The sequence below is a fragment of the Meles meles genome, chromosome 14, assembly GCF_922984935.1.
Source record: "Meles meles chromosome 14, mMelMel3.1 paternal haplotype, whole genome shotgun sequence".
Lineage (NCBI taxonomy): Eukaryota > Metazoa > Chordata > Mammalia > Carnivora > Mustelidae > Meles > Meles meles.
In genome coordinates this window covers 22,428,793-22,456,392 of record NC_060079.1, presented here as the reverse complement: position 1 = coordinate 22,456,392, position 27,600 = coordinate 22,428,793, and the positions used below count along the sequence as shown (strand labels likewise).

Sequence of the window (27,600 nt, the reverse complement as noted above, 5' to 3'; positions counted from 1 at the left end):
AAATACAGGCTACTTTTACTAATCTGTTTCTTAGCACACTAGCAGAACAATTTGACCATTTTTTGCCATGTCAACTTGAAGGTGCCATCTTTGCCCCCAAACTAGAATTATTATCCATTTACTTGAAAGGTGACCCTATTACAAGGCTCCACTAAGATCTTAAAGACTGAAAACTTACCAGGAATGGACAGACACTGATTTCTTCTGGCGCGTGTGGAATGGTTATCAGGGAGGTTTGCTCATGTTTTAGAAAGACTTTTTTTAAGGACATGGAATCCCTTGCTAACGGGGTGTCAACCCTCTCTTCCCACAAGGGGACATGCCTAGAGCATGAAATTCCCATACATGGGTATCCACAAACGGCCCAGCATGCCTGGCATGAAGCACTACATGGTGGGCTGGAGGGACCGCAGGGGACCAACAAGGGGGACAAACCCGACTGGTTCTCCATGTGGTCAGACTGAGCCACGAAGATGATCACCGCCCTGATTCTGCAGGGAAGCTCTGGCCTCAGGATGGGCCAGAGGAGGGAAGAATCCCGAACCGGATAAAGGACAGGTCCCCGGCACGTCTATGGAACCTACAGTCGGGGCAGAATCCCGAGGTGCTGCAGTCTCTGCCTGTGACTACAATGTCTGTTTCCCTTTTTAGGAAGGTGACCACATGTCCCAGTTTGCCTGGAGAGTCTCAGTTTAGGCTGGCTGGCCCGGCACAATTATTAATAGCACTTCCTTCCACTCTTCAAAATTTCCTGGTTCAGATGACAAATTACCCTGTCACCTCCCTTCAGCTAGAGCTCACTCAGGCCCCCCACCACCCCAAGATGCCCACAGAGCCCTCCCAGCAGAGCCCCTTGGTCCAGACCTTTCCACTACTCCCCCTGCCCCACTCCTTTGGGGCCAAGGGACCCAAAATATTAGCCCTCCTGATTAAAATGTGTATGTCTGAGAAAGCCTTCTGCTGACAATTCCTATCAAGCAGAGAAGTGCTTTGAATGGGGCAGATCAAGGCCTGTGTCTGGCCCCGTGGGACAGGTACCTGGACAAGGGCTGCCCTCCAGAGAGTTCTCCCCACACACCACTGAGGCAGGCCCCGCATGTGGGGGAGGGGCTCACAGGGTGCTAGAAGGGGTGGGCACACCAGAGGGTCTGGCCACCCCCGCAGCCTCCGTGGTGAAACCTGACCCTTCTCCCGGCAGACCAGGCAGAGCAAAGCCAGACCCTTGCAGAAGCAGCATTGTGCTGGCCTCAATTATGCTCCTGTCATGCACAGAGCCAGCTGGAGGTGGCCTTTAGATCAGTAAAAATAAACTTTACTCTAATACAGCATGGAAAGTTTTTGAAACAGGAACTGTTCTTATCTGACACACACAAAATTCTTAACCCCTTGAACCTCTAAAGGTTACAGCCTGTGCAATCATATAAATATCTTCATGGCCATATACACATGTGGTTTATGGTCCTAAAAGCCTTGGAGAAATTGATACAATTAGATTCTTTAGACATGATTAACCTAATTAGAAAACAAGAAAGTCCTGAGCACAGCCAGGAATAAAGGACGGACGGAGCAGGAAGAGGCCTGAGGGAAAGGAAGACTGAAAACAACAGGAACACAATGGAACCCACTGCAGGATCATAGCGGGGAAGAAACCAGCAACATGAAATTTAGGCAAAAATGGAAACAAATATCCGAGGAAAAGGTGAGTTGACCCCGAGATCAAATTTCATTCCAAGTTGCCAACAACGAATCTATCACCCAGCAGGCTTGTCTTCGTAGGAGCAGGAGGCTTGTTCCTGCTGATTCTTACCAACTGATACCCAGGTGGCAGCAGCAACGGAGAAAGGACTTCCTGTTCCGGCATGTGTGTGGGCTGTGTGATCCTGGGTGGGATACCTAGCCTCTCTGAGCCTCCTGCCCTGCCTGTCCAATGTGGACAGTACTTTGCTGGTTTGTTGAGAAGATTACAAGCAGCCTAGAAAAAGTGCTTACACTGTCCCTGAAACATAACTTTGATACTCAGTAAATAAAACTATTTCGTGTGTGATGAGGACTCTACCTTAAAATTTATTTTCTTCCTAGTCGTGTACTCCCATGTGGTTCTGTCAATCACCACAGGTGCCTCCTTTCCTAAGGCGCCTGCTCGGTGTGCAGAGGTAGACGCTCCCTGAGAGTAAGTGTGATTTCCTCTTGCTCAGGTACAGCTTTCCTCGCACTTGCACACCAAGAGGGGCACCACGGCCTTGAACTCTGCGCTGAATTCTGTGAGCTGGCAGTCCCATAGCAGACCACATCCCTGAAGCTCCTGGAGCCCTGCACGGCTGTCCCAACAAGCACACACACCTCCCCCCAGGGACGCTGTCTCAAGGACCACAGGCCTCCACGTGTCCCAAGTACCTGGACCCCACAGGAGGCAGGACTTCCCAGGTCTCAGACTCTGAGACCCTCACTCCAGTGGGGCAGCCACAGTCCACAAGAGCACATCATTCTGAGGAGTGAAGGGTTGGGACTCCGTGGTGAAGCGGCACCTAGGCAAGAAAGAACTCCTCGGCCTGGAGAGAAGCAAGGCGGGCTCTCTGGCCAGTGCATGAGGGAGTAGATTCGGGCAGAAGCGCCTGAGAACAGCAGCAGGGATCACTACGCTCCTGCTGTCAGAGATCGGGCAGGGGTGTGCCGGCAGTGGGGTGGTCCCAGTGTTAAGAACACAAAAGGAAGACATGGTGCCAACGACATCAGTGGGGTGTATTTGAGGTAAACTGTGGTCTCAGATACGCAATCATGTGGGTGTTGTCAAAAAGAACCCAACACAGGCTTCTCGTGAGGAAAGGCCCAGCTAAGTTTTTGGTCTCGAAGACATTTTCCTTGTTTTACAAGTAGTCATTCCAAACACTAAAGAAGAGGTCTGCGAGGAACGCTGGATGTCCTCTGCTCTGCTAGAGTCCAGCAAGGTTCCTGACAAGCCCAGGTCCACAGCATGGTCAGGCCAGGAAGCCTGGCCCCTGTGCCGCTGGGATCCCAGTGGGGGCAGGGAGGGGGGCGACCCAGGAGCCACAAAGGGGTGCCACCCATGCTAGGAGGGATGACCAGCAGTCTCCAGGGAGTGGAAGTCCCCAGGGCTGGAGGGGAGCTTCGCCCATCTTGCTGCTGGAGCTGTGCCTGTTTGGCCCGAGCCTCAGTCCTCGGGGAAGCCGGGCCGGCTACTCAGTGAGGAGATGGACCCCTGGGTCTCCACCCGCCTGTAGCTTTCAGATGCACTGCTCCTCATCTCTGTCGTTCAGGAGCAGAGACCACTTGTCCCCACCATCCTCAGCCGCAGCACTGTGTCGAGACAGCTTGTCAGACTTCAGGGAGGACAGAGACACCTGGCTGATGAAGCTGACCTGGTCCCAGGGTGTGGCCCTCGGGGAGTCCCGCCGCCGGTCATCCATGCCAATGTGCACGCTCACCTGCGACGCCGTCAGGGGCTTCATGCGGCCCTGGGCCTGGGCCTCATACCGCTCCAGGTCAGGCTTCTTATAGCTGCCGAGTGAGAATCCAAGAGTACTTGAACCATTGCGGGCACACGCTTTTTTTTTTTTTTTTGGAGGATGGTAAAGGACTCTCACCAAAGTCTTTGGATTACGCATAGTATGGAAACCTCATGGATTTTAGGATTTTTAAAGGAGAGGGTATTGAGCTCCTAGGGTTCAAGTCAAGTTCGCCTGATGGAGAAACCTCCCATCCAAATGCCCGGCACCCTGCAGCTGTGCCACTGAAAGTGCGAATCAACGTCTTTTCAAAAAATTAAGAAAGGCAATACATGAGGACCCCAGGTGGACATGGCATTTACTGGAACAACCCTGGAGCAGAGTGACTGCTACAGCAGCCCAGCATGCCGAGTGGCGGGGAGCTGCGCCCTCAGGGTGCCAATCCGGGCATTACACACCCCCACCTCCGGTGCACCGGGGCCCTGCGCACGGCACCCACCCATCACTAGCCCACAGGCAGGGGGCTAGGGGTGGCTGGGCGGGGGAGAAGGCCCTTGCTCCGGCCTGGAGGGACTCACCACTTGAGCTGCAGCGACGAGAGAACCACAGACACAGAGGAGGCCGCCATGGCCGCCGAGCCCATCCACGGCTGCAGCACGACGCCGATGGGCATGAAGACCCCTGGCCAAGGGAAGCACAACACTCGCGCCACAGCCCAGAGAAGGTCCTCGCCTCGGGCTGCCCCCTGTGAAGTTCTCCGTCTTGGGGTGGCTCAGAACCCCCTTCTGCCACGTCATGACCACATGCCTGCATGCCTCTTTAGTAGGCGGTCTTAGAGCTGAGCAGGGGTTACGGTCTCGGGGATTGGAGTCTCCCACCCACTCTGGCCTTCCTGGGACTGTCCACAGGCAGCACTGTGGGCTTCAGGGGGCACTGCAAGGGAATAGGGAATCCCAAGGACCCTCTCAGCAGGTTTCATTTCCCTTTAGAGACTTACAAAGTGGAAAATATGTCAACTCTTTCTAAAATGATTCTGCCCTGCCAGCCGGCTGCCCGCCCAGTGATGTGGGCCACTTACTAAGTTGGGCAGGAACCCCCGGGCCAAGAGAAGCCTTCCCGGCCTCTGGCTGGAGTCAAAGGTAACCAAGCGGTGGAGAGACACCCTACCTGCTGCGATGGGTATTCCAATCAGGTTATAAATCAACGCCAGCACCAGGTTGAGGTGTATTCTCCAGACGGTCCTCTTGGAGAGGTGAATGCTAGCCACCACATCAAGCAAATCGTTCTGTAGGAGGAACACACGGCCCGTCAGGAGCTCTGTCCCCAGCCCCTCCCTGCTCCCATAACCAGGACAACAGGGCACAAGAAGATATAGCCAAGCTCACTCTGATGAGGACAACGTCAGCAGCCTCGATGGCGACATCCGTGCCCGTCCCGATGGCAATGCCCACATCGGCCTGGGCCAAGGCCGGCGAGTCGTTAACCCCGTCTCCCACCATGGCGACTTTTTTCCCTTCATTCTGGAGCTCCTGGACCTTGGCCACCTTATGAGAAGGCAGCACCTCTGCAAAGACTTTGTTGATACCAACCTAAAAGGAAAAAAACCAAATACGTGACAACACCTGGTGTTGGCAAAGGATAGTGAACAGTAGCAGAAACCTGTGAGGCATCCTGGCCCCACCACCTCCGGCCTCCAAGCCCAGGCAACCGTGTCAGTCACCAAACCCTAGATCCCAGGGCCTGCCATCCCCATGCCCCCTTCCATGGGGGCTCAGGCCTCATGCCGGTCTCCCTGCCCACCTCCCAATCTTTGGTCTTTCCAAAACAGTGGTCAGCTGGTCACGTTACTCTCAGTGGCTCGCACTTCCCCTGGGATGACATCCACACTCCTCAAGACCCCTCAGGAACTGGTCCTGCCCACCTCCAGCCCACGCTGGATTCTGCCCCGTTCAGTTTCCTGCTGCTCTCCAGCCCAGTGCTGCGGTGCTCAGACTGCCCGCTCTGCCCTGGAAATGTCAGCTTCCCTTTCTCCAACCCTCCCCGTCTTCTCCATCCGACCACTCCTGACTTAAGCATTTCCTCCCCTGGGAAGGCGGCTCCAGCCCTTGCCACACTGGGGTCAGTTGGCAGCTCCCACGCATCCGGTGCACTTTTCTCTTGCAGAAGTGAGCACTCAGTTCAACCCTGACCTCTGGTCACCCTTCCCCCCAAGACAGAGCTGCTGGAGGGCAGGCGCCTGCCCTCTTTGCTCCTCTCTGGAGCGGGTCCCATGGGTGGGGCTTAGTCAAGTGCTTGCTGAACAGCTAAACAAGTTTGAACCAGGAGGGGAGATGGTACTCAACGAAGTCCATCGTTAGCGAGAAAGGCCATGCGGAGAAGTACCACTGCTTCCCTTGTAAGAAGCAGTTCACTTTCAAAAGCATCCGGCATACACACGTTTGGGAAAGGTGCGCAGCCGTCGGGAATTGGTGCGAGAGTCCTCGCTGTACGCGGGGCTGGACAGGCGCGCAGCGGTGCTGTCCTCACTGCACGCAGTCTGAAGTGAGGGCTGCTGGAGACCTGCCAGGACCCAGACGTCTATCCGTCTGTCTGCCACACGACCATGCCAAAGAGCTGAGTGGACAAATCATTCCCTGAACACCAAGCCTCAGAACCTGTATATTTCAGCTCTCGAGCCACGATCTTTGTTTTTGTCCCATTGGAAAGACAGAAACAGAGAATGTTGGAATTGCGTTTTCCAGGGCAGCAGCCTGTCTCAGGTTCAGACATCCAGGCTCCAGGGATGTGCGCTTGGCAATGGCAGCACGGCGGTCCCCGTGGGGCGCTGCACAGCTCGGAACAGAGCAGGAGCACTCGGAGAGGGGTGAGGCCAGAAGCAATGTGGAGCACTGCAGGCCCCGGTGTTCCTACTTTTCCTCAAAGTGCTCCGGGGGGCTTCAGAGCAACCTCAAAGGTGGAAGAGGTCCAGCCCCCGGTCCCCAGCACGCACCTGGGTGGCGATGGCTCTGGCCGTCTTCCGGTTGTCCCCTGTGATCAGAACCACGTCCACACCCATGCTCTTCAGCGTGTGCACGGCCAGGGCTGCCTCCTGCTTGACTGCGTCGGCGATGGCGATCATGGCGCAGAGCACACCTGCAGGCAACACCCTCGGTCAGTCCACAAGGGCAAGCCCTGGGCAGCCCAAGGGGCAAAGGAGGCTCTGCTACCAGAAACAGTTTCCATTGCGCAACGTCACACGTGAAAAACAAAACACCAAGTTATAGAACGTAGCCCGGTTTTGATTTCGTGTTTTAAAAATGACCTCCATTTACAGAGGCACACAAAAGTCTGGAAGGAATATGAAACATTCCCAGTGGCTCTCTGAGGGGCAGGGTAAGGAGTCATTGCATTTTCTTTTGTATAGCTCTCAGAATCTCCCCAATTTTCTGCAAGGGACATCTATTACGTTGCAGAGTGCCTGGCTCATAATAACTCGGTACACATTAGCTATTACAATATGAGAAACAGAACGAATACGATAAAGGCTACTGAAAAATGACGAATGTCCAAACAGAACATCAGTCCTTCCTCTTCCTCCAGAAGGCATTCGTTGTGTTGGGTGGGGGTGTTGCCTGAACGAATCTTCAGCTGTGACGCAGGAAGGCACTCGAGCACTGAGGGGAGGCACTGCAGGCTCAGGGGAGTGGGGTGACACCGGGCACGGCTCCTTCAGCACAGCTGGTTCTGATCTGAGGGGCTGAAGGGACTAAGGGTTTTAAGGACATTGGAAAGGCCATGGTGGCTCAAGAAGGAAAAAAGAGTGGGAGAGGACATACTTCGTCAAAGCGTTAAAGGTATCTATGTTGCTCATCGGCACAGTTTTACTTCTATAAGCAGAAACTGCCATTACAGTGTAAGATTCCAGTCATCTGAGGCGTAAAGGCCCAGACACATGTGATCTTGGGCAGCTCCATGGAGGGGCAGCAATCTCATTCCTTAGGACCCGGTGGGTGTCCCCCTGGATAACAGGCCGCTGCTGCGTGTGCAGCAATGAAGAGGAGGGCGACGGAACCACAGGCTCAGACAGAAGCAGACAGTGATGGCGAAGGCAAGGGAGGATTCTAAGACCGAGGAGGCTAAGACTAAGACACCTCACTCTCAGGGGCAGGACGGGCACAGCGAGAGCGGGCCTCCGACTGAGAAGGAAGAGAGAAGCTGGCAAGGCAGCCTTTTGGGACACAGAACTTAAATTAATAGAGAGGAAGATTTACTGGGGGAAAAAAAGGAGAAAGCCTATTTTTGCCAGAGAGCTCTAAGAAACTCCGCTGTCCAGAGCAGAAGGCGAGGGGGGCAGTACCGTCAATGGCCACCAGCACGGCCGTCTGGCCTTTCAGTTCATGACTCGCCATCGCGTCACTGACGTCGCTGGAAATGGTTAGGCCATTGCGCCTCATCCATTCGCGGTTCCCGATGAGCACGGAGAAGGTCTGGGGGGTCACATCTGTTCCAAAGAGTTTGTGGTTATTCCCAAATAGTCCAATTTGATTGTGAAAAAGGACTCATGGAGTCTTCTTAACAGCAAAAAAGTGCATTGAGCTATTTTGAAACACTGTAACTAGCGAGCACCTCTCAGAACACCACCCTTAAAAGGACAGGGAAACAGAGCAATTACCATGTGGGATGTGGGTGGGTAGAGCCGAAAGGGGTGTTAAGAGGTCCTGACAGCATGTCCGGCACGTTAGAGATGTTATAAATGTTAAACATCTGGTGGTGTCCTTGTTTGCCTTTAGGCGGCACCTGCCGGTTCCTCTTCTGCAGAGATTAGAAGCAACAAGTGCAGCTGGGGGCATCAGCAAACAGCTGGTCTACTTCGTGGATGTTTAACAGCTGCATCTCCTAAGAGGCCGGGTGAGTCTTTCCCCTGTCACTTTCCGTGTGTGTCTTTCCCCTGTCACTTTCCGTGTGTGCCACTAACCTGGGGGTCACCTCACGGACCAGTCTTGGCAGCTACATGGAAGGGTTGTGCTGAGGTTCTGAGCTGCCAGGAGGTGGCAGAAGGCTTCTAACAAGACCCCAGAGCACTTAAGAGAGACCACCAGACACAGGCGTTTTGGTTTGAGAGGGCTTCCCCACGCTCACCCCGATGGCTAGCAAGCTACCCTCTGAATCAGAAAAACTGTTTTCAAAGGCAGCTGTCACTCCAAGCAGTACCGCCTCCTGGCTCGGGCAGACCACTTCCATCTGCCTTCCCCACTGCTGCCAGTGCTGTAAATGTGACCCATCCCATCGGGATTCTACAGCACAGGAGGGGGACTGGAGGAGCAAACGAATTCCCATCTGTCCCCTCTGTAGCTTAGAGAAGTAAGACTGACTGGGGAGGGGCGCCTGGGTGGCTCAGTGGGTTAAAGCCTCTGCCTTTGGCTCAGGTCGTGATCCCAGGGTCCTGGGATCGAGCCCCGCATCAGGCTCTCTGCTCAGCAGGGAGCCTGCTTCCTCCTCTCTCTCTCTGCCTACTTGTGATCTCTGTCAAATAAATAAATAAAATCTTAAAAAAAAAAAAAGTATTAAAAAAAAAAGACTGACTGGGGATAAGAAAGAGGAGCCTCGGGGTGCCTGAGTGGCTCAGTCAGTCAAGGGTCTGTCTTCGGCTCAGTTCATGATCCTGGGGCCCTGGGATCAAGCCCCACATTGGGCTCCCTGTTTAGCGGGGAGTCTGCTGCTCCCTCTCCCACTCTCCCTCTGGGCTTATCCTCTCTTTCTCTCTCTTAAATCTTAAAAATCTTAAAAAAAGAAAAGAAAAAAGAAAGAGGAGACTCGAGATTATGGGTCACAGAAGCAATACTCCACGAATTTCAGTAGTGTATACTACTGTCTGCCATTACTGCCAAGATTCAGAAGTATCAGAGAACGCAACCATGGACCAACAAGTAGGCATGCGGTGCCCTGGCCAGGAGCCACCCTTGTCCACAGCCAGGGACACCACGGTGGTGTGCTGGCCTGGTGCACCCGGCCGGGCCCAAGCCATAGCAGGCTGGGCAGACAGACAAGGGCCCAGGATACCTATTTCCTCGGGAGCACTGCCAGGCCTGCTCAGGGGAGCCGCCTGTTTGCTCTGCTGGCTCTCGCTGTGGGCCAGGATGCCCTCCACACTACTGACTTTGCAGCCGATTCCACAGCCAGGCACTGCTTGGAAGTCTGTGCAGTATCCCAAGGTGTCGGTTCCCAATTCCTGTGAAGGCAGGGAGAGAGGGGAGGTGAGTAGAGGCAAGAGAGAGCGGCACCAACCAGGAGCCGAGAGGAAATCAGGACGGGGCAGGTGAGGAGATCGACTAGTAACTCGGCAATTCCTTCCCTCAGCCGACGCAGACATGATAAATCATTAAATGGCTATCTCATGACACGGGACAAGGGACAGACCAGAAGGGAGAAGAGCAGTTCACAGCAGATGCCTCAAATTAAGGAGGTTGGGTGGGTGGGGCCAAAAAGAGGAGAGATATTATTTTTATGTTGCAAATAATTTCATGAGAATGATGGAACAGGCAAACGGGAACGAAGCTGCTTGGAAGCTATCAGGAGGTCACTGCCCATTTACAGGCCCTGCGGGGACAAGGGAGAGGCAGGAGAAAGGCGTGAGGAGCTTCATGTGGGGTTAACCACACAGCAAAGGAGGGATGACAGAGCACATTCGTCCTGAAGCATCACAAGAGAGGGGGGGAAATGGTGGTCTGAATGACCCTTCACTAAACACCGACAGAGATTTCTGGAAGACTCCCTGTCCAGGTAGAGCAGTCAGCTTTGCTCCAAGGCATTAATTGTCTTTGCCCAGACCGTTTAAAATTTTTCAGGACAACATTCTGGCACAACCTGCTGCTTCTATATTTAGACTGAAAACAGAAAACGAAACAGGACCTTTGTCTGGCGAGGTCAAAGGACGAATGATTCCCCATTAACTGCCAAGAATCCACTGGGCCCTTGGCTCACCTCTGCTGGTTCCTCTCCATTTCCCTGTCCCCGGCCGAGGGGCTCTCTCTTTGTCTCGCCCTAACCCCCCATCCAGTTCTGTATTCCCCTTTGCACTAAGCACTCAGAAAGGACTGGGCTGATCCGCCGCCCGCCCTCCCCACTGGACGGTCAGCTCCCAGAGGGTGGAGCTCACATCCCAGCCGTTTTTTTGTTGTTCCAAGCCCAGACGCTCAGTACCTGCTTCGTAAGTGACCGGTAACACTCAGCCACTTTTGTGACGGTCTGGAAATGGGACAAGGGACCCCATCACTGACCGCTGCATCTCCACCTACGCCACAGGGGCCTGTTGAGGGGTTCCCAAACCCCACAGGCTGAGGCCTCCTGCAAGGCAGCTGACCCAGGGTACAGAAGCAGCAGGAGAAGAGGCATGTGAGGAGGAAGGTGCTTGGAGGCTTCCAGCCCAGCCAGTGAAGCGGAGGAGGAGGCTGGGGTCTGGGGGAGGGTAAGGGAGAGTTTGCAGTTGGAGGGGAGGGGGAAGAGACGGGCACTGCCCAGGTCTGCATACCTCTTTACAGTACTTGGTGACTGCCACGCCCAAGGGGTGCTCGCTGCTGGCCTCCGCAGTCCCCACCACAGCAAGAACCTTCCTGAGGGGCATCATGGCCACATCCACGAGCAGGAGGACCCTCATGACTTTGGGGACCCCATGGGTGATGGTGCCAGTTTTGTCAAACATCACGGTCTTTATCTGCCAAAACAACCGCGTCTTGGTGACCACGAATACAGATGGAAGGGACTTTAAGAGCCCACACAATCTTGGGGCAGAACTCCATTCAACCTAGCTCAAGCAGGTAACAACACCCCTTCATAACTCACGTTAACACATCTTCTGCAATCAATCCCACGGTTCAACCACTCCCATGACAAAGACACAGTTTCCCTTTCTGTCTGGCCAAAACAGTCTGCATTGTGACTTAACCTTCAGCAGACTGAGCAAGAAAATGTCACTCTAATTTGACAGCACATGGCATGGCACCATCTTCTGGAAAGTGACACCATGCACATTTCCCGTGTCAGGACCCTGGCAGTCTGCCCATCTCCCTGTGCACAGCATTTCTATGGTCCAAGTGCAAATGCCTACTGCGAATGAGGAGCTCGCACTCCAGGTTCAAAAAAGGAAGGGAGGGGCGCCTGGGTGGCTCAGTTGTTAAGCCTCTGCCTTCTGCTCAGGTCATGATCTCAGGGTCCCGGGATCCAGCCCTGCATCAGGCTCCCTGCTCAGTGGGGAGCCTGCTTCTCCCTCTACCCCTGCCCTACTTCTTGTGCTTTATCTCGCTTTCTCCTCGCTCTCAAATAAATAAAATCTTTAAAAAAGAGAGAGTGAGAGTGAAAAAGGGAGCATTCCCCGGCCACAATAACGAGCCACCACCAGAGCCAGTTTCTCCACCAGACCCATTTGGTCAATGGGAACTTGCACCTGTCCCCATGGCTCTGGATTCTGCCATTTGGTACCTGTGTCCAGGGCCAGAGCCCACTCATCCCTGAGCTCCATACCTCCCCAAACCCTACAGAAGTCCGGCTGTTTGCTGTGGTCCGACGGCCCCACAGGCACGGCTCCCCCTCCCTTAGCCCACAGCCCTCAGCTTGGCCCAGTGCTGAGTGATGGTCTCTGCAACACACTTAACTGCTCTTCCTCCAACAATCCTTGCCTCCTTTAGTTCATCCTTGCATTCTGCAGCCACAAGTAACCCACCCCCACCCCCACCGTGGGCGCTTCAGACCCCTCCTCCGCTCCCAGTGGTTCTCTGGGTTCAGCTCCTGCTGAGCTTCCTCCTCTGAGAAATGGGAATGATAAGCACCTACATCAAAGAGTTGTTAATGAGATTAAATCAATTCATATTTAATCCTGCAGCTGCCAGCTGTTCCTGCTACTATCATTCCCAGCCCCTGCGGGCTTCCTGTTTTACTTAACAGTGCTGTCCTCAAGCCTCTTCCAGGTTTTTCTCTTAATACAGAATGTAAACAGATACCACTTTCCCACCCAGCCTCTTCAGTTTCCAAAAAAAATAAATAAGTAAAAATCACGAAGTAACAGCTATGGCGTCATTCCTGGCGACACCTCAGAGGATAGCCAGGAGCGCAAGGGCCAACCTTGTGGGCCATCTCCAGAGGCTTGCCTCCTTTGATGAGGATGCCATTCTGGGCGGCCACGCCGGTGCCCACCATGACCGCCGTGGGCGTGGCCAGGCCCAGGGAGCAGGGGCAGGCGATGCACAGCACCGTGATGGACGTCTGGAACGCAAACCGGATGACCACCTCTGCCTGGGAGATGTGCTTGCTGTGGGTCTGCAAAGGGGTAAGAGATAAAGGCAGGCTGAGGGTTAAAGGAGGAATCACAGTGACTTCCAATCACAGAGCATTTCAGCATGAGCACATCTCAGCACGAGCAGCTGCGAGCTGCAATGAGTGATGAGCCGGGGTCTGGGGAACGTGTGGGGTCCACGCTGTTTCCGTGCTGTGTTATCATGTGGCTCACCTTACTGGTACCCACCCCAGTTTTCCAACTTGACACTCTAGGCTTTCCTCTAAGAGAGCATGATGGGAGGAGAGAGTCGTGCAGAACTCCCTGCTAGGGGAAGGAGCGCAGACTGCGGAACTGGACCGCGCACGTCCGTGCTGGCCCTGGAACTGACTCCCGTCTCTGCAAGTGTCAGTTCCCTCACATCCGGACGGACACGATAGGACCAAGCACGCCCAGCTGGTTGTCGTAAGGGTTAAATGAGCTGATACACATATAAATACACAAACACACAAATGTACATTGTACAAAACCTGGCATGGGCGAAGCCCCTGAGAAACTGTAACGATCACATTATCAATATTACATATTAACAATATTACACATTATTATAATTTTATCATTATTGTGAAAACTTGAAAAAATGATAGGTCTTCCAGGAAATCTACCCTAAGGTGATAATCATACAAGTGGCAAAATATACAAAGATACTTATCACAGCGTTTTTTTAAAAAAACTAGAGACACCCCAGAGGGAATTGGTGAATTAAATGGAGGGTATGAGGTGCATAATGAAATCTTATGCAATTGTTGAAACGATGGTGTATGCCTATACTTGCTGACATGGAAAGATCCCAGCAACATTGTTAAGCAAAAAAAGCAAGTACAAAATGGCATGTGTTGTGACTGAATTAGTGCAAAATTACCTGCCTGTATCTCTATACAGCTTTCAACAATACTGGAAAGAGGTTTCCCAGAGTGCAAAAAATCATCATTCCTAGGATGGAATTTGGAGCCATCTTTATTTTCTTCTGCTATTGTTTTCTTTGTAAACCCAAAACGAACAAAATATGGGTCTCCTTTCCAGTTACCTGGCGACACATAAAGGCATTACCATTTGCATTCTGACATTTTGCATTCCATTGGTTTATTTTGCAAAATGGCAGGTGTCTCTGCAGCACAATCAAGAGACACTGAATTCACTTTCATCGCAGTGTTTTCGAAATCAAGGATACAGACCACAACCTCTTTAGCTTCCACCTACACTTTATTCCTTGATTTTGAAAGGCAGAACTCTAAGATAAGGTGTATTATTAAAGGGTCATTTTACTTCGATTAGAAACAGTTGGATTTGGATAGAGGGACACTGTGTTTAAGACATGGAATGTTTTGAGATAAAGATGATGTGATTTCAAAAAAACCCCCAAAACTCCAGTAATTCTCATCAAAATAACACTGGGCATTCTGATGGGATGGGTGGACGTCTAGAGGGTGACATGAACCTCTCCCTACAAAGACTTAGACAGCAGGGTGATAATACCTTACAGGAACATGCAGTCCCTCCTTTGCCAGCATCCTCCCTGATGTTGCAGATAAAAACAGAAGAAGCCAAAGTAAGATGGAAAGGCAGGGAACAGCAGGAAGCCCCATACTCCAACCTGTTTAGGAATGACTTTTCCAACAGCCACATGCCAGTGAGCTCCCACAAAAGCAGGAATTTGAGGGAGTTAGGTGCCATAATAGCCACTGGCAAATTCTAGGAATATAGTCCTAGGTTCCTCTTCAAAGCACTGAGGTCTCCTTAGATGTCAAGAATTCAACTAGGACATTTTTCATTTTAGGATAGGACATTCGAGAGAGAGGATGACATCTCAGTAAATGACATGGACCCCAAGAATTTCAGATATGCCTTTAATTAGGGTAGACATTTTTTTTAAAGAAAAAAATTATCCATTCTGCATTTACAGTTTCTTATTCTATGGCTCTAAGGTAAAAGAGGCATTCGATCTGGCTAAGTAGGAGATACTTTAAACCATAGATAAAACACTGTTCCACTCATTGGGTAGCTGTCAAATAGGACTCCAAGCGGGCCATTCCCCGTTGATGCACATCAAGGTTTCTCAAGCTCGGCACTACTTGACATTTGGGGAGAGAGGACTGGTGGTTGTGGGGGGCTGTCCTTGGCCTGGTAGGATGTCTGGCAGCACCTTCGATCTCTACCCACTAGGTATCAGCAGCATTCCCTCCCCAGTCATGACAACCAAATACCTCCAGACATTGTCAAATGTCTCCTGGGACAATAAAATTACTCCCTATTGAGAATTACTGTTGTATACAGTTCTTACTTCTCGAGCGGAAAAGGTTTTTTGGGGACTCTCCACTTTTTTGGAAGTTTGACAACATAGTATTTTCTTTTTTTTTTTTTATTTTAAAGATTTTATTTATTTATTTGACAGAGAGAGATACAAGTAGGCAGAGAGGCAGGCAGAGAGTGAGAGGGAAGCAGGCTCCCTGCCGAGCAGAGAGCCCGATGCGGGACTCGATCCCAGGACCCTGAGATCATGACCTGAGCCGAAGGCAGCGGCTTAAACCACTGAGCCACCCAGGCGCCCTGACAACATAGTATTTTCTAAGAGAGCATTCATCATCTACTTTTTAACTCAAGAAAGTATATTCCATTGTCTCATGTATGTTTAATAAATATTATTATTAAAAAGCTATTAGCACTGCCTGGGGAACTGCAAGGTTGAAGATGGCAATATCAGACATAGAGAGCAAAAAACTCATTGTCTTAAAATCTGTTAAAATGATATTATCATACCATCAAAATTGTGAAGTGACCTCTGATATGTGCCTCATGACCCGAGAAATGGCCAAGGTCACATTATCTAAATGTTATAGGCATGACAACTGAGAGCTAACTGGTGTCTGGGAAATTATTTAACTAGAAGGCAAAGGGCATCTTTTAAAAAAAAATTGCAGAAATAGAGTGATCGTGCTATCTTGGCTAAGATTTTGCTGCTAATAAGTGAAGCAAGTAAATGTAATGGGTAATTAAAGCCCAACGAATCTAAGATACAAGAGAACAGGATTAATGGCAAGAGATTACTTAAAACATAGCAACCATACTGCCCAAAGCATTCAACTTACAGGAAAGTATTTCTGAACAACACCAAAATCGATAAAACCGATTATAATCCATACCACCAACGTCAGCGTTGAAATGATGATGATAAATGGGACAAAATATCCACTAAATCGGTCAGCCAGTTGCTGAATGGGTGCCTATGAAAATAAAACACCAAGACCACGGGAAATTACAATCCACAAAGAAATACATCCCCACAGGCACGGGTGAGCACTGGAGTTCTGAGCCCCCGCATTAACACGTTTACTAATCACTCCCTACTCAACAAAACCTGCCTGAATCTACGAAACTCTCGGAATCGCTTCTAAAAGGAGGAAGCTGATGTGAGGTTATTTTTAAAACTCTCTTTGTTACCTTTGACATCTGAGCCTCTTCTACCAATTTCACGATCTGAGCCAACGTGGTGTCATTGCCCACGTGAGTGGCATTAACGAGTACAGAGCCATGTGCATTTATAGACCCAGCAATCACTATGCTTCCGGGTTTCTTCGTGACAGGCATGGCTTCTCCTGGAGGTGGGGAAAGACATCAACCGTCACACCCTCAGCCCCAGTTCAGGGTTCACGTGACCTGGCAACTCCTGCCATACCCGCCCACAGGGAAGAGGAGACGAGCTGCCTCACCTGTGATGAGGGACTCGTCCACCATGGTGTTGCCTTCCAGGATTTTCCCATCCACTGGGAACTTCCCCCCGGGGACCACCTTGATGATGTCACCCCGCTGTACCAGCTCCATGGGCACCTGCTCCTCCCTGCAACAAAGCCAACTCAGGTTACACGCACAGCAATGAGTCGGAGCGCAGCCCTCCCGGTTGGCCACGCAGCTCGGGGTCCCGACCAAGTGCTGGACTGGTTACACGCTCCTCGCTTTACACCAAGCAGCAGTATTCATTTTATCTGTTCATGTTCAGATCGAGCCTTTACTGTGCAAATACTAAGGGACAGGCACTGTATTTGGCACTGGCCGTATAGCTGGGAACAGGACAGCCAAGTCTCTATCCTCAGGAAGACCAATTCCGCAGGAGAAACAGATAAGAAGACAGTCCCAGGTATTAAATAAGCATTAGGATGCAAATAATCTGACCAGAAGTTTTGTTTGTTTGTTCTGTGGGGCAGAGAGGGTTCACTTGGAAGATGAGCTGAGACCTGGATGATAAGAGGGACCAACATATAGGCAAAAGAAAGTTCAAGGGGAAAAACCCAACTAATGCAAAGGCCTTAAGGCAGGCAGGAAGGGTGCCTTTGAGAAGCAGGAAGAGAAGCAAGCAGTCCGGGTCCTGTTGGGACGTGCGGAGCACAGCACAGTACGGGCTTTGGATATAAGGTTTTTGCTGGAAGTGACATAATCTGATTCACATTTTCAAGTCATCTCTCTGGCTGCTGCGTGAGAGCAGGCAGCAGGGACAATAATAGAAGCCAGGAGAAGAGGTGGGCTGTGGCAGCCACCCAAGCAAAAGACGGCAAAGGCTAAATGCGGAAATAAGAGAATCAAAGAGGAGCTCTGAGTTCTGTTACTGAGACGGAGGCAAGTGTGCAGAAGCAGCTGAGGGAGGGCGAGAGAAGAGAAGGAGAAGAGACAAAATGAAGACCTTCATGTTGACATGTGGGGTCTGGGAAGCCTGTGCGACTTCCAGGGAAAATGTCAAGCAGGAAGTAGGAAATGGGACTTGAGCTGAGAGGAACAGATCTGGGAGCTGTCCAAATACAGACAGCATTTGCAGCCAGGAAATGGTGCCAGCTCACCTGGGCGTGCGAGTGGAAAAGACAAGGCGTCTAGAACTAAGCCCCGGGGCTGGCCCGCTGCACCAAGGTAGATGGGGCAGGGAGGCCTGCAAGGTGGGGGAGGTGTCCCAGTCCTGCTGCCAGATATGCAAACTTAATCACACTCTGCACTTGGGCTTTGTACCTCTGTGAAGGTCAGCCACATGTGCATAAAAAAAAAAAAAAAAAAAACCAACAGAAAGTTTTCATGGAGAGATTGAGGGCCTGGAGGAAGGCTGGTAAGAGGCCAAAATGAAGGCAAACCTGGCAGTAGTTGGGTTGGGGTACATGGAAGTGATCTGCTTGGGTGGGGGGACAGTTTCAGGAGCTGGTGGAGGGCAGCAGCTCGGTGGGAGGGGCAGACGAGAGCCTGTGGAGCCAGGACAGCAGCTCGGGATGCTTTTGCGGGAAGTTGTGCTTCGGCAGAAGAGGACATGGGGTCAGACAGGAACATGGGAGCCATAGGTGTGTAAGGACTGGATGCTGGGGGGGCGGGAGGGGCAGGGTCGACCTGAGACAGACAGACACATGGTGGGCGAGGGGAGGGAAGGGCAGGGACAGCGAGACAGCCAGCCGGAGCCTGCCAGGGCTCCTGTACATGTCCCTGTATACAGCCGACCCTCGAACAACCAGGTTTGCACCTTGTGGGTACAGGCAGGTTTTTAATAAATACAATACAGAAATACAAATATGTTTCTCTCCCTTCTGATTTTCCTGACAGTTTCTTTTCTCTTACTTTACTCTAAGAACACAGTATATAGTAACATACAAAATCAGTTACTAACCCACTGTTTACGTTATCAGTAAGGCTTTGAGTCAACTGTAGCTTATTAGTCAAGTTTTTGGGAGTCAGAGGTTACACTTGGATTTTCGACTCTGCACTGGGTCAGTGCCCCTCTGCCCCACCATTGTTCAAGGGTCACCCGTTTATAACAGTGCCTCACGAACAGTGACAAAGGCAGATAAGCAAGCTCTGAGGTTATGTTAACATTCCCTTCATTTTATAAGGACTACACTCAAACTTCCACAGAGAAAAATGGACAGTGAGCTGCCTTAGCCACGTGAGAAGGTAAAACAGAACTTTACTAAGTGTACATACCAGGCTAATGGATTTGTACATGTTTTTTTTCTCACCAAATCTTCCCAAAAGTATATGAGGTAAGTGATATTCACTGCCAGTAGAGCAAAAACTTAAAAGATTTCTCAGGCACGGAACTGAATCTACATGCCCATTTCTTTAAACATTGCTATGGATAAATGTATAAAACTTGGGAACCAAAATGTGCAGAGATAGTAAATACTTCCATCAAAGTTTTCTTTTTTAAAAAACTGTGCAGGAGCATCCTTGCAAAACGAGGACTCAAGAGTGTGTCTGTATCCAGAGGTCCATCTTAGCGTCCCGTGCCGCCCCCTCCCTGCAAGGCTGTGAGTGCACGCAGCTCGGGCCACTGCACAGAAATACAGGCTCAGCACCGCGGGAGCCCCTATGTGTGCCAGGGACACGGTGGGGAGCAAAGCAAACATGGCCCTGACCTTGGGAGCTCGGAGTCCTTGCTAGAGCACGGGTGAGTCGCAGGGCACTGGTGCCATCGGGGTCAAATCCTTGTACAAAGCCACTTCTCCAACAGGGATTTTGTTCCAGGATTAACTGAGATGATGTGTGTTCAGTACGTAGTACAGTGCCTGGCATACGGTGAGCACCCAGGGAACTTTACTTACTGGACGTTTTCCCTAGTGACGGGTCCCTGTGTAGCAGGCCCTGTGCTGGACTGGGATATGCACAGGACAAAATGGAGCCTTTCTCTCAAGACGCTGACAGCCCAGAGGCCACAAGCAGACTCATGTATGTAAGTCTAGGAATGGCCACGATACAATAAACGGGTCAGGAAAAGAAGGGGCACCCTGAGGTCTTGAGTGCGGGGAGCAGGTATGAGGAAATCTGTTTGGGGCCTGGGCAGGGTGGCAAACAGGGAGGAGAGGAGGAGTCTCCATAATCCGAGAATGTTCTTTGGTGCTTCTTAAAGTCTCCCAGTGATGGGGACGCCCAGGCCCTGCCCTCTGAGGCCTGCCTACGTGACCTGGAGGAGTTTGCCATCACACCACGTCCTCACTTGGCAAGACAGGCCTGTCGGGAGAAGGAGCACCTGCTCACTTGTGAAGGGGCATCGGGAGCTAAGAGCAGAGCCTTCTTCCCCTGCACAACCTAACGGCTAAGCTTTAGATGGTTTGCTTCTGTGGGGCTGCTTCAAGAAATTGGCACCCATGTCCAACTGGGTGCCCGTCAAAGAAACCTGTAGTAATGCCAATCTCTGCTGAATCAAAAGCTGAATTTCCCTTTGATCTGAATTAACCATTATCATTCTAAGTCCAAACAGCTTCATTTAAAGAGAAAAGCACTGATGGGGGTCAAGGTGGCTCCTTCCAGGGAATTCCCAGCATTTCTTCTTCAGAAGCTTGTATCTCCCCAAAATGCCGAGGTGCAGGAATACACTTCATTGAGAGACAGTGATTTCCCTGGCATTTCTTCTGCTTCAAGAACTTCTGCCAGGAGTCCGTCTACCACACCCATCTCCTCGCTCCTCTCCCTCCTCATCTAACACAAGGTAAAAAGACAAAAACTCAGAACGGAACGGCCAGTACCTAGACAAACTGTATAACTCCGCTTTCCCCACTACCACAGGAGATTTCAATGCAGGAGACTGGGGACCAGGTCGTGTAGGCTCTTGAATGTCACCCCCACAAACATGGGGTGATTTAACATTTCATAGTCCTTTCATTCATTCAACTAGTGATCCGAGCACCTGCCACGTGGGTGTCCCAGGGCAAGTGGAGCAACAGCCAAGCAGTCCTGGGGACAGGAAGGGATTCTGGATGATGTTCCCCACCGCTTCCCACTCCCCAAGTTGAGCCCTGAAGGACAAGCAGCCAGGCAGAGGGGAAGAGGGAAGTGTGAGGTGAGACCCAAGAGCCTCCTCCTGGGAGCTGCCAGGGGGGTGTGGCCCGGACAAGGGGAGGTGTGGTGCACAAGAGGCTGAGGCCAAGAGGCGGGCTGGGGTAGACAACGAGTCTCACACGTGCACTAAGCACACAGACTTCATCCTAAGGACGGCAGGAAGCTGCAGAAGGAGCTCCAGCTACAGAGGAATACCAGCAGATCTGTGCTTCCAGGAGATCACTGGTTTGAATCCGGGAAGATATTTATTCCCACGGGAGGCCAAGGAAGACCCTGTGGCAGTGCTGTAGGAGACAGAGCGGTGACAACAGGAAGGGGCAGGGCTTACCAGAGGTGACCGCATGTCAGACTGATCACAGACCCTCCCATCACCCAAGACTTGGGACAGACAGGTGTCCCTGGCAGAGGGATAGGCCCAAGTCTCGCCGAAAGGAAATAGCTGAGGCAGGAAACCCTGGTGGCCTTCCAATGGCATGCAGAGGCCCAGTGTGACAAGGCCCCACAGAAGGCAGAGGCTGACTCGGGGGCCCTGGCACCAGCACAGCTCCTCTTACAGAAAGCCAAGCTCCTCAGCAGAACAGTGCGTGGCCCTGACCCTGGGAGAGCAGAGTGTGACCACGGGCCCATCACCTCCCAGCAGCCTGGAGCACACAGTCAGGAAGGTGGGGTTGGAACCATCACCCTAGTCTGACAGACAGGAACCGTGCCCCACAGGCCATAACTGACCGGCTCCTGCACACAGCCCGTCTACCGCAAGGCCAGAAGGAACCCTGGTCTTCTGGCCCCTAACTTAGAAAATGGCGCCACCACACAATGAAGGTAGGAGTCTGGCCCATGAGTGTCCACAGCAACAAAAGCGAACCGCAGTCTTTGATAGAGAACTGAGCTGTGGCTGGGGTAACCCTGCCGTCCTTGGGCATTTCACACAGCTTTTGCCTTCTGGCAAGGATGCACGTGTCCTCATAGCCCAATCAACAGAGCAGTCCGTGTGAGTGCGGCCAGTGCTCAAAACGAAAGGCAGTGAGGAAGCACAGTTGTCACGGCTTTGCTCCCCATCTGAACACTTCCATGTCTCAGAAACTCTCATGTCGTTAATTTATAAGGAGAAAAAAACCAGCCAAGATATGCAAATGCTGCCGGGTCCCCCAAACAGTCGAGTGCCTGTGGCGGCCTGCACATGCCAGCTCCTCGGTCACACAGGCTCCTCCTGCCTGGAAGACAGGGAGCAGGTGGCCAAGAAGGAGCCTGTCCCAGCTCCACCACTCACCTGCTCCAGGTTCCGGGCAAGTCACTCCACCCCACTGGGCTTCAGGTTCTTCCTAAAGACACGGCGATGGTGGGAGCACCTACCTCACAGGGGAGTTAACCAGTGCGATTAAGTAGTTTACATGAAGTACCGGCCAGTGGGACTGATACATGGTAGGTTCTCAAATCTCATAATTCCACCCAGGATTTAAAAGCTAGCACCCAGACAAAAACCAGCGCCTCCACGCTGGGGTCGCCCAGGGCCTCATTCACACAAAGGCTCACTGAGTGCCCCCCTGGAAGGCAGGGTGGTGGGCTCTCAGCCTCTGAGGGCCATCTCTGGGGGACACACTCATGAACCCACACTGGCAACAGCATGAAGAACGGGCAAGTATGGTGGGGGCGGGGCACAGGACGGCTTTGACAACAGGAGTCTAGACTACGTCATACTGGATGGCTGGAATCAGCAAAGACGGCCACCCTGAAGGTCAAGGAGAAACTGACAGAGTGAGGCTCCTGAACAGAGAACCAGAGCAGAGACCTCTTCCCCCGGGGTGGGAGGAAGGGAGCGTGCAGTGGGGAAGGTTAGCGTTGCAGGCTGAGGGACACGGAACTGATGGATTTCCCACCTCCGAGCTTCCAGTTTCAGCAGTCAGAGTGAGGTCCCGGGTCAAAGGGGAAAGTGGTGGGGCCGGAGAGAGAGTTCAGGAATGTAAAGACCATCTGAAACAAGCACCCCCTAGAATACAAAAACGAGGTTGACCAGGGAAGTACAGAAGCCTTAAGTTGTGCAAATGTCCGTATTATTTACACACCTTAAGAGTCAGTATGTGGACCGATTAAGAGCGTGGACTCTTTGTCCAGAGCCTGGCCCATCCCAGCACTTAGCACTGCTGGGACGCTGGGTAGGTTGCTTAGCTTCTCTGATCATCAGTGTCCTCATCTGCGAAACATGGCTAGGAACAGCCCTTTCCTCCCACAGTTTTTTTTGTTTGTTTTTTTAATTTAATTTAATTTATTTGACACAGAGAGAGAGATCACAAGCAAGCATAGAGGCAGGCAGAGAGAGAGAGGGAGAAGCAGGCTCCCTGCTGGGCAGAGAGCCTGATGTGGGCTTGATCCCAGGACCTTGAGATCATGACCTGAGTCAAAGGCAGAGGCTTAACCCACTGAGCCACCCAGACGCCCCCTTCCCACAGTTTTTTTCTTTGAATTAGATTTAATATGAATAGGTTAAAAGAGTGTCTGGCAGACAGCAAATGCTATGTAAGTTCCAGCAGTAATGATAATAATCATTATTATTTTTAATATCTGCCAACTTTATGGAGAAGAGAAGTACTTCTCCCACTTGTATTTTTGGCAAGTTGAAACCCTACCTCCCAGCCCGTGTAAATCCTCCAGATTTTGTGAGGAAGGTCCAGCACGTAGGCGGTGCTCTTGGAAGCTCTCCCTGACCACCTCTAGCCTTCCCTTTCTCTATCCAGGAACACTAGTCACCACCGCCCCCATTTGTCATGTGGCCTACTCCCACATGCCTGCCTATGTTGTAGTCTGCAAATGCCCTGTTAATTACCTGGATCGAAAGGGAAGATCTGACCATACAAGTCTTTACCTGCCCCCACAAGGTCTAATGGAACGTTGCAAATATGAAGGGTGTTTTGAGATGAATATAAATTGGTTGAAAACTCTGAAGAGAACCCACCTGACAATCAAGTTGTCCTCACCAAGGGTCACAACGGTGGCTTCTGTGGCTTGGAGAGACATGAGTTTGGCAAGGGCTTCTGAGGTTTTGCTCTAGGAAATAATCAGAATGGAAAATGAGATCTACCGTAAGCAACCCATGCAAAGTCACACCAACACTCGCTAGGCAGGTGTTACAGAAAGCCCCTGCAGAAAGAGGCTGACCCTGAACACAGCCACAGTGCACGTCAGGACACGTAGTGCTCCAGGACAGATGTCACTGCTGTCCACACGCAGCCACGTCACTGCCACACCGAATGCACAATGTCACAAAGTTCTATGAATTACATTCCAGCTGAAAATACAAAACCAGTCTGCCCATTAACTGCTTTTTTTTTTTTTTAAGGTTCAATCTAATTTCTTTAGAGCTACAGTCCCACTCTTTTACAGAATAGGTTAAAATGTGGGTATAATGCAGGGTGTTAAAAATGGCATGACCCTCAGATAGACCCGTGGATTCATGGACTAACAAGCCATGTGGTCGGTTCCATACAAAGAGGGGAGTGAGCGCTGGCCTGCCATCCAGGGTTCTTTCTGTTACACAATGTGCCTGAGCAAAGGTTTCAATAATTAACCAGATTAGCTGGGATTTCGGAAGTAGCAACCAGTTTGGAGATTAGTGATCAGAACACCTAATTATAGTAGGTTTCACATTTCGTGAAGTCTTTCGCTAGACTGTGTGTAATTAGTAATTCTAAACAAGGTGCTCGGGTGAATTAAGATTTATGTTACTGAAGAAACAGTTCTTTTTTCACCTGAAGCTACGGTTACCTTCGCCACGTGTTCCAGCCACCGCCCCAGGGCAATGAACACAAAGAGCATGGGGGGGGTGTCGAAGAAGGTCACGGGGCTCCTCTCGGCCTTCTCGGCTACGGCCACCACCAGGATGACTAGCGAGTAGGTGTAAGCGATGGTGGTGGCCAGCACGATGAGCACGTCCATGTTGGCCGTCCCGTGCTTCAGAGACCTGTAGGCCTGGACGTAGAAGTACCACCCGCCGAGGAGCTGAAAGACAGCGGAAGAAGCAACAGCTGCTCAAGGAGGCCTGGAGTCTGAGGAATGACCAGACGCCCAGAGGCCCCTCGGCCTGCAAACACTCAGACATGACTTCTTCCTCGGCAAGGGACATGGAGGCAATGCATTTCCTGATTCACAGCCACTCACAGGAATGGAGGGCCAAGGTCTTGACCCATTCAGGGTCAACCTGAACGATGTCCATCAACAGGGCGAGGGGGCTATGGGGACATAAGTCATGGTTCGTTTATACTGTAGACAGGACTCTGTAGTCCTGAGAAAGAATGTGCTAGATCTACAAACCCCTGGCATGAAAGATGCCCGTAATACACGGTTAACTGAAAAAGCTGGTTATAAATCAATTTATCGAGTATGATCCTATTCCAGTTTAAAATAAAAAGCCCATGTGTCTGTATAGCGTGAACATGCACACACACCTACATATATAAGCAAACATGTATTTTCTCTACATAGATGAGGATCCGTGAACATGCACGTCCAACCAGTAACAACCCCGGGGACTAGGATTGGGCTGGAGGCTGGGTATGATTCCAAGGAAGGAATATCTTCCCCTTTGCTGCTTCTAGTTCATCATGGTTTGAACTGCCTACAACAAATATACATCACAATTGTAATTAAAAAGAAAATACAGGAAAAAGCAAGTTCAGGCTATAATAATTGCCCTCAGATAGTCTTAAACTAAACATTCTATCGTTGGGGCAGGAGTTTTATTTTCTATTCTAAAGCAGGCGGAGGGCACACTTCCCACCAGCAACACAGCTCCCTCCTCCCAGCCCTGGAGTAGAAGTTCCAGGGGGCCCGGCTCAGGGCTTGTTATACAGAGAGTCTGATCACCTACAACCGTGAAAGTGACGGTGAGACCAGGTCCTTTTATGCCCACCTGCCCCCTGCCCCTCAAGAGTAAGACAGAAAAAGAGCTCCCGCAGGGAAGCTGTGGTAGAGCCGCGCTGAACCGCTGTGTCTGGCGCGAGAGGGCAGAGGTTGGCCCCCCCGGTTACGCACCTGGACAAAGGTACACAAGATAAAGAAGATGAGATTGAGGATGGACAGTCCCGGAATGATGTTGCGGTCCAGGACCATGGCCTCGTGGGGCTCGTGGCTGGGCACCAGCATGTAGATCATGAGACCCATGACGGGGATGCCAAACACCAGGCTGCACAGGAAAGACTTCCTCCACCTGCAAAGCAAAGCAGTGACACCAGCCTATTAGCATCTGTCACTTGGATTGTGGGCTGGCCTCCTCCTGGGGCCTCAGTTTCAGACTTGCTTTTGTCACATGTCTGGGACAGACCACCAGGGGTGTGGAACAAGGGGAAGGCTCCCTCCCTGACACCCAGTCACCTGAGAAAGCACCTACGGGTTTAAACTTCTCGGGGATGTTCCAGAGATACACAGACATCCTGCCCGCCTGAGGCTGACCCGCCGCCTCTAATCTATTGGAGGGTGGGGTGGGGACTGAGGCCCAGAACTGAGAACCCAGCACCAAAGAAGGGGAACACCCCAGCCCACATGGCTGCCTGCTGTTCTTCTTTCAAAATAAAATTTCATACAGCCTCCCAAGAAAAAAAAACAGATAAAAACAAAATTTTATTAGTCCGAACTTACTTCTACATTTGATTTTTAAACTATTATGTAATATAGTCAGTGAGAACTGCAAAGCCATCTTGGTGAACACCGACATCTGACATAGGGGTCGCAGGGGACAGCTGTGGTCTCATGTCAGCATTTGTGACATTCCCACCGCGTGTTGCGGAAGCCCTAGCACACCTCCACTCCGGTCTGCAAACCACGGGCCCGCAAGACCGAAGTCTTAGACTCTCAGCCTGTCCCCCAGGATTAGCCCCTCGCTTGCCTTCCAGGTGCCTCTCCTGTCAGTCCTTCCCTGCTCCAGGCATGCTGACCACAGCAGTCATAGGAGTCCCCAAAGACCCCTGTCTCCATGCCCCTAGAAGACCCTCAAGTCAACCCCTACCCCCACAGGCTGGCAAACTTCCACTCACTCTTCGAGCCTCAGATCATGCGTCCCCTGCTGGCTGGCTTCCCGAACCCCCTGAACCCACTCGATCCACTGCTCATCTACTCTTTCCCAGCCCAGCTAGAGCCCCTCCAAGGCCGGGACGGTGTCCTATTCATCCCTAGCACCTGGCATAGTGCCCTGCCTACAACTGCACCCTTGTGCTTGTTGACCGAGTAAGTGAACGTCTGCAACAAGGAATGAACTCAGGCCATCTGTTCTCAGGCCATGTTCTTTCCCATGACCGTAGTTCCTGCCCTCAGACCCTACTTCTAGAACCCATTCAAATAAAGTCTAAAAATACTCTGCTATGAAAGAAAAAAATCCACTCTCTTCCTCCCAACTTAAGTTAGCCACTAGTCCTAAGTGGTGATTTAAATTAAAATCAGTTAAGATTAAATGAAATAAAAAATTCCGTTCCTTAGTCATACTACCTACTCTGTAGCCTGTAGCCACCACCCTGGGCAGTGTGGGTATAGAATGTTTCTGTCATCGCAGAGAATTCTGTCGGACAGCATTGTCTTAGAGGGTTAACATCACAGGGTGCCGTGGGAAGCCAGGACAGCAGGGACACCCATGACCACAGAATGAGGCAGGTCTGGTGATGGGGGGACACTTGGTCAAGAGCGCCAGTGAGTCTTTTCTGTTCTACCTACTGCTTTATTTCCACCTTGTGGTCCAAGTGATGCGCGCTGGAGTTTCTCTGGGCCGGGGAAGCATGAAAGCCGATTTCCTTATTATTAAAAAAAGAGAAGTGAGAAACAAAGAGGAAAGCACTTGGTTACACATGCATTGGTAGAAAGCATTTTACGTCTTTGGAAATTAGAAAGTTAATCAAAAATTCCCTCAAAAGACTATGGGTTTTTCTGCTCATGACTGCTGTACCCAAATCACACTACAAGTCCTGTCAGAGGCCCAGCACCATCTCTGCTCACAGACTGTATCATCCCCAAGGGTATGGCCTCAGACGGGACTCCTGGTCCTTCTGTGGGCAAAGGCAA

General features: G+C 51.3%; 1 protein-coding gene across 3 annotated transcripts in view; it reads right to left on the bottom strand.

Moving 5' to 3' along the window:
- Positions 1 to 2,718: 2,718 nt before the first annotated feature.
- The window catches only part of ATP7B (ATPase copper transporting beta), a 72,832-nt gene continuing 47,950 nt past the window's right edge, over positions 2,719 to 27,600 (bottom strand). For all 3 annotated transcript variants that reach the window (XM_045978409.1, XM_045978408.1, XM_045978410.1), the window contains 16 exons: positions 27,256 to 27,332; positions 25,588 to 25,762; positions 24,322 to 24,555; positions 23,513 to 23,604; positions 16,476 to 16,603; positions 16,207 to 16,361; positions 15,855 to 15,989; positions 12,558 to 12,752; positions 10,972 to 11,154; positions 9,504 to 9,672; positions 7,801 to 7,944; positions 6,454 to 6,596; positions 4,850 to 5,053; positions 4,632 to 4,749; positions 4,043 to 4,145; positions 2,719 to 3,516 (listed from right to left, as the gene is read on the bottom strand). In XM_045978409.1, the coding sequence (XP_045834365.1) occupies positions 3,243 to 3,516; positions 4,043 to 4,145; positions 4,632 to 4,749; positions 4,850 to 5,053; positions 6,454 to 6,596; positions 7,801 to 7,944; positions 9,504 to 9,672; positions 10,972 to 11,154; positions 12,558 to 12,752; positions 15,855 to 15,989; positions 16,207 to 16,361; positions 16,476 to 16,603; positions 23,513 to 23,604; positions 24,322 to 24,555; positions 25,588 to 25,762; positions 27,256 to 27,332 (2,529 nt within the window). In that variant the 3' untranslated portion in view covers positions 2,719 to 3,242. The remainder of the gene's footprint in view (positions 3,517 to 4,042; positions 4,146 to 4,631; positions 4,750 to 4,849; positions 5,054 to 6,453; positions 6,597 to 7,800; positions 7,945 to 9,503; positions 9,673 to 10,971; positions 11,155 to 12,557; positions 12,753 to 15,854; positions 15,990 to 16,206; positions 16,362 to 16,475; positions 16,604 to 23,512; positions 23,605 to 24,321; positions 24,556 to 25,587; positions 25,763 to 27,255; positions 27,333 to 27,600) is intronic.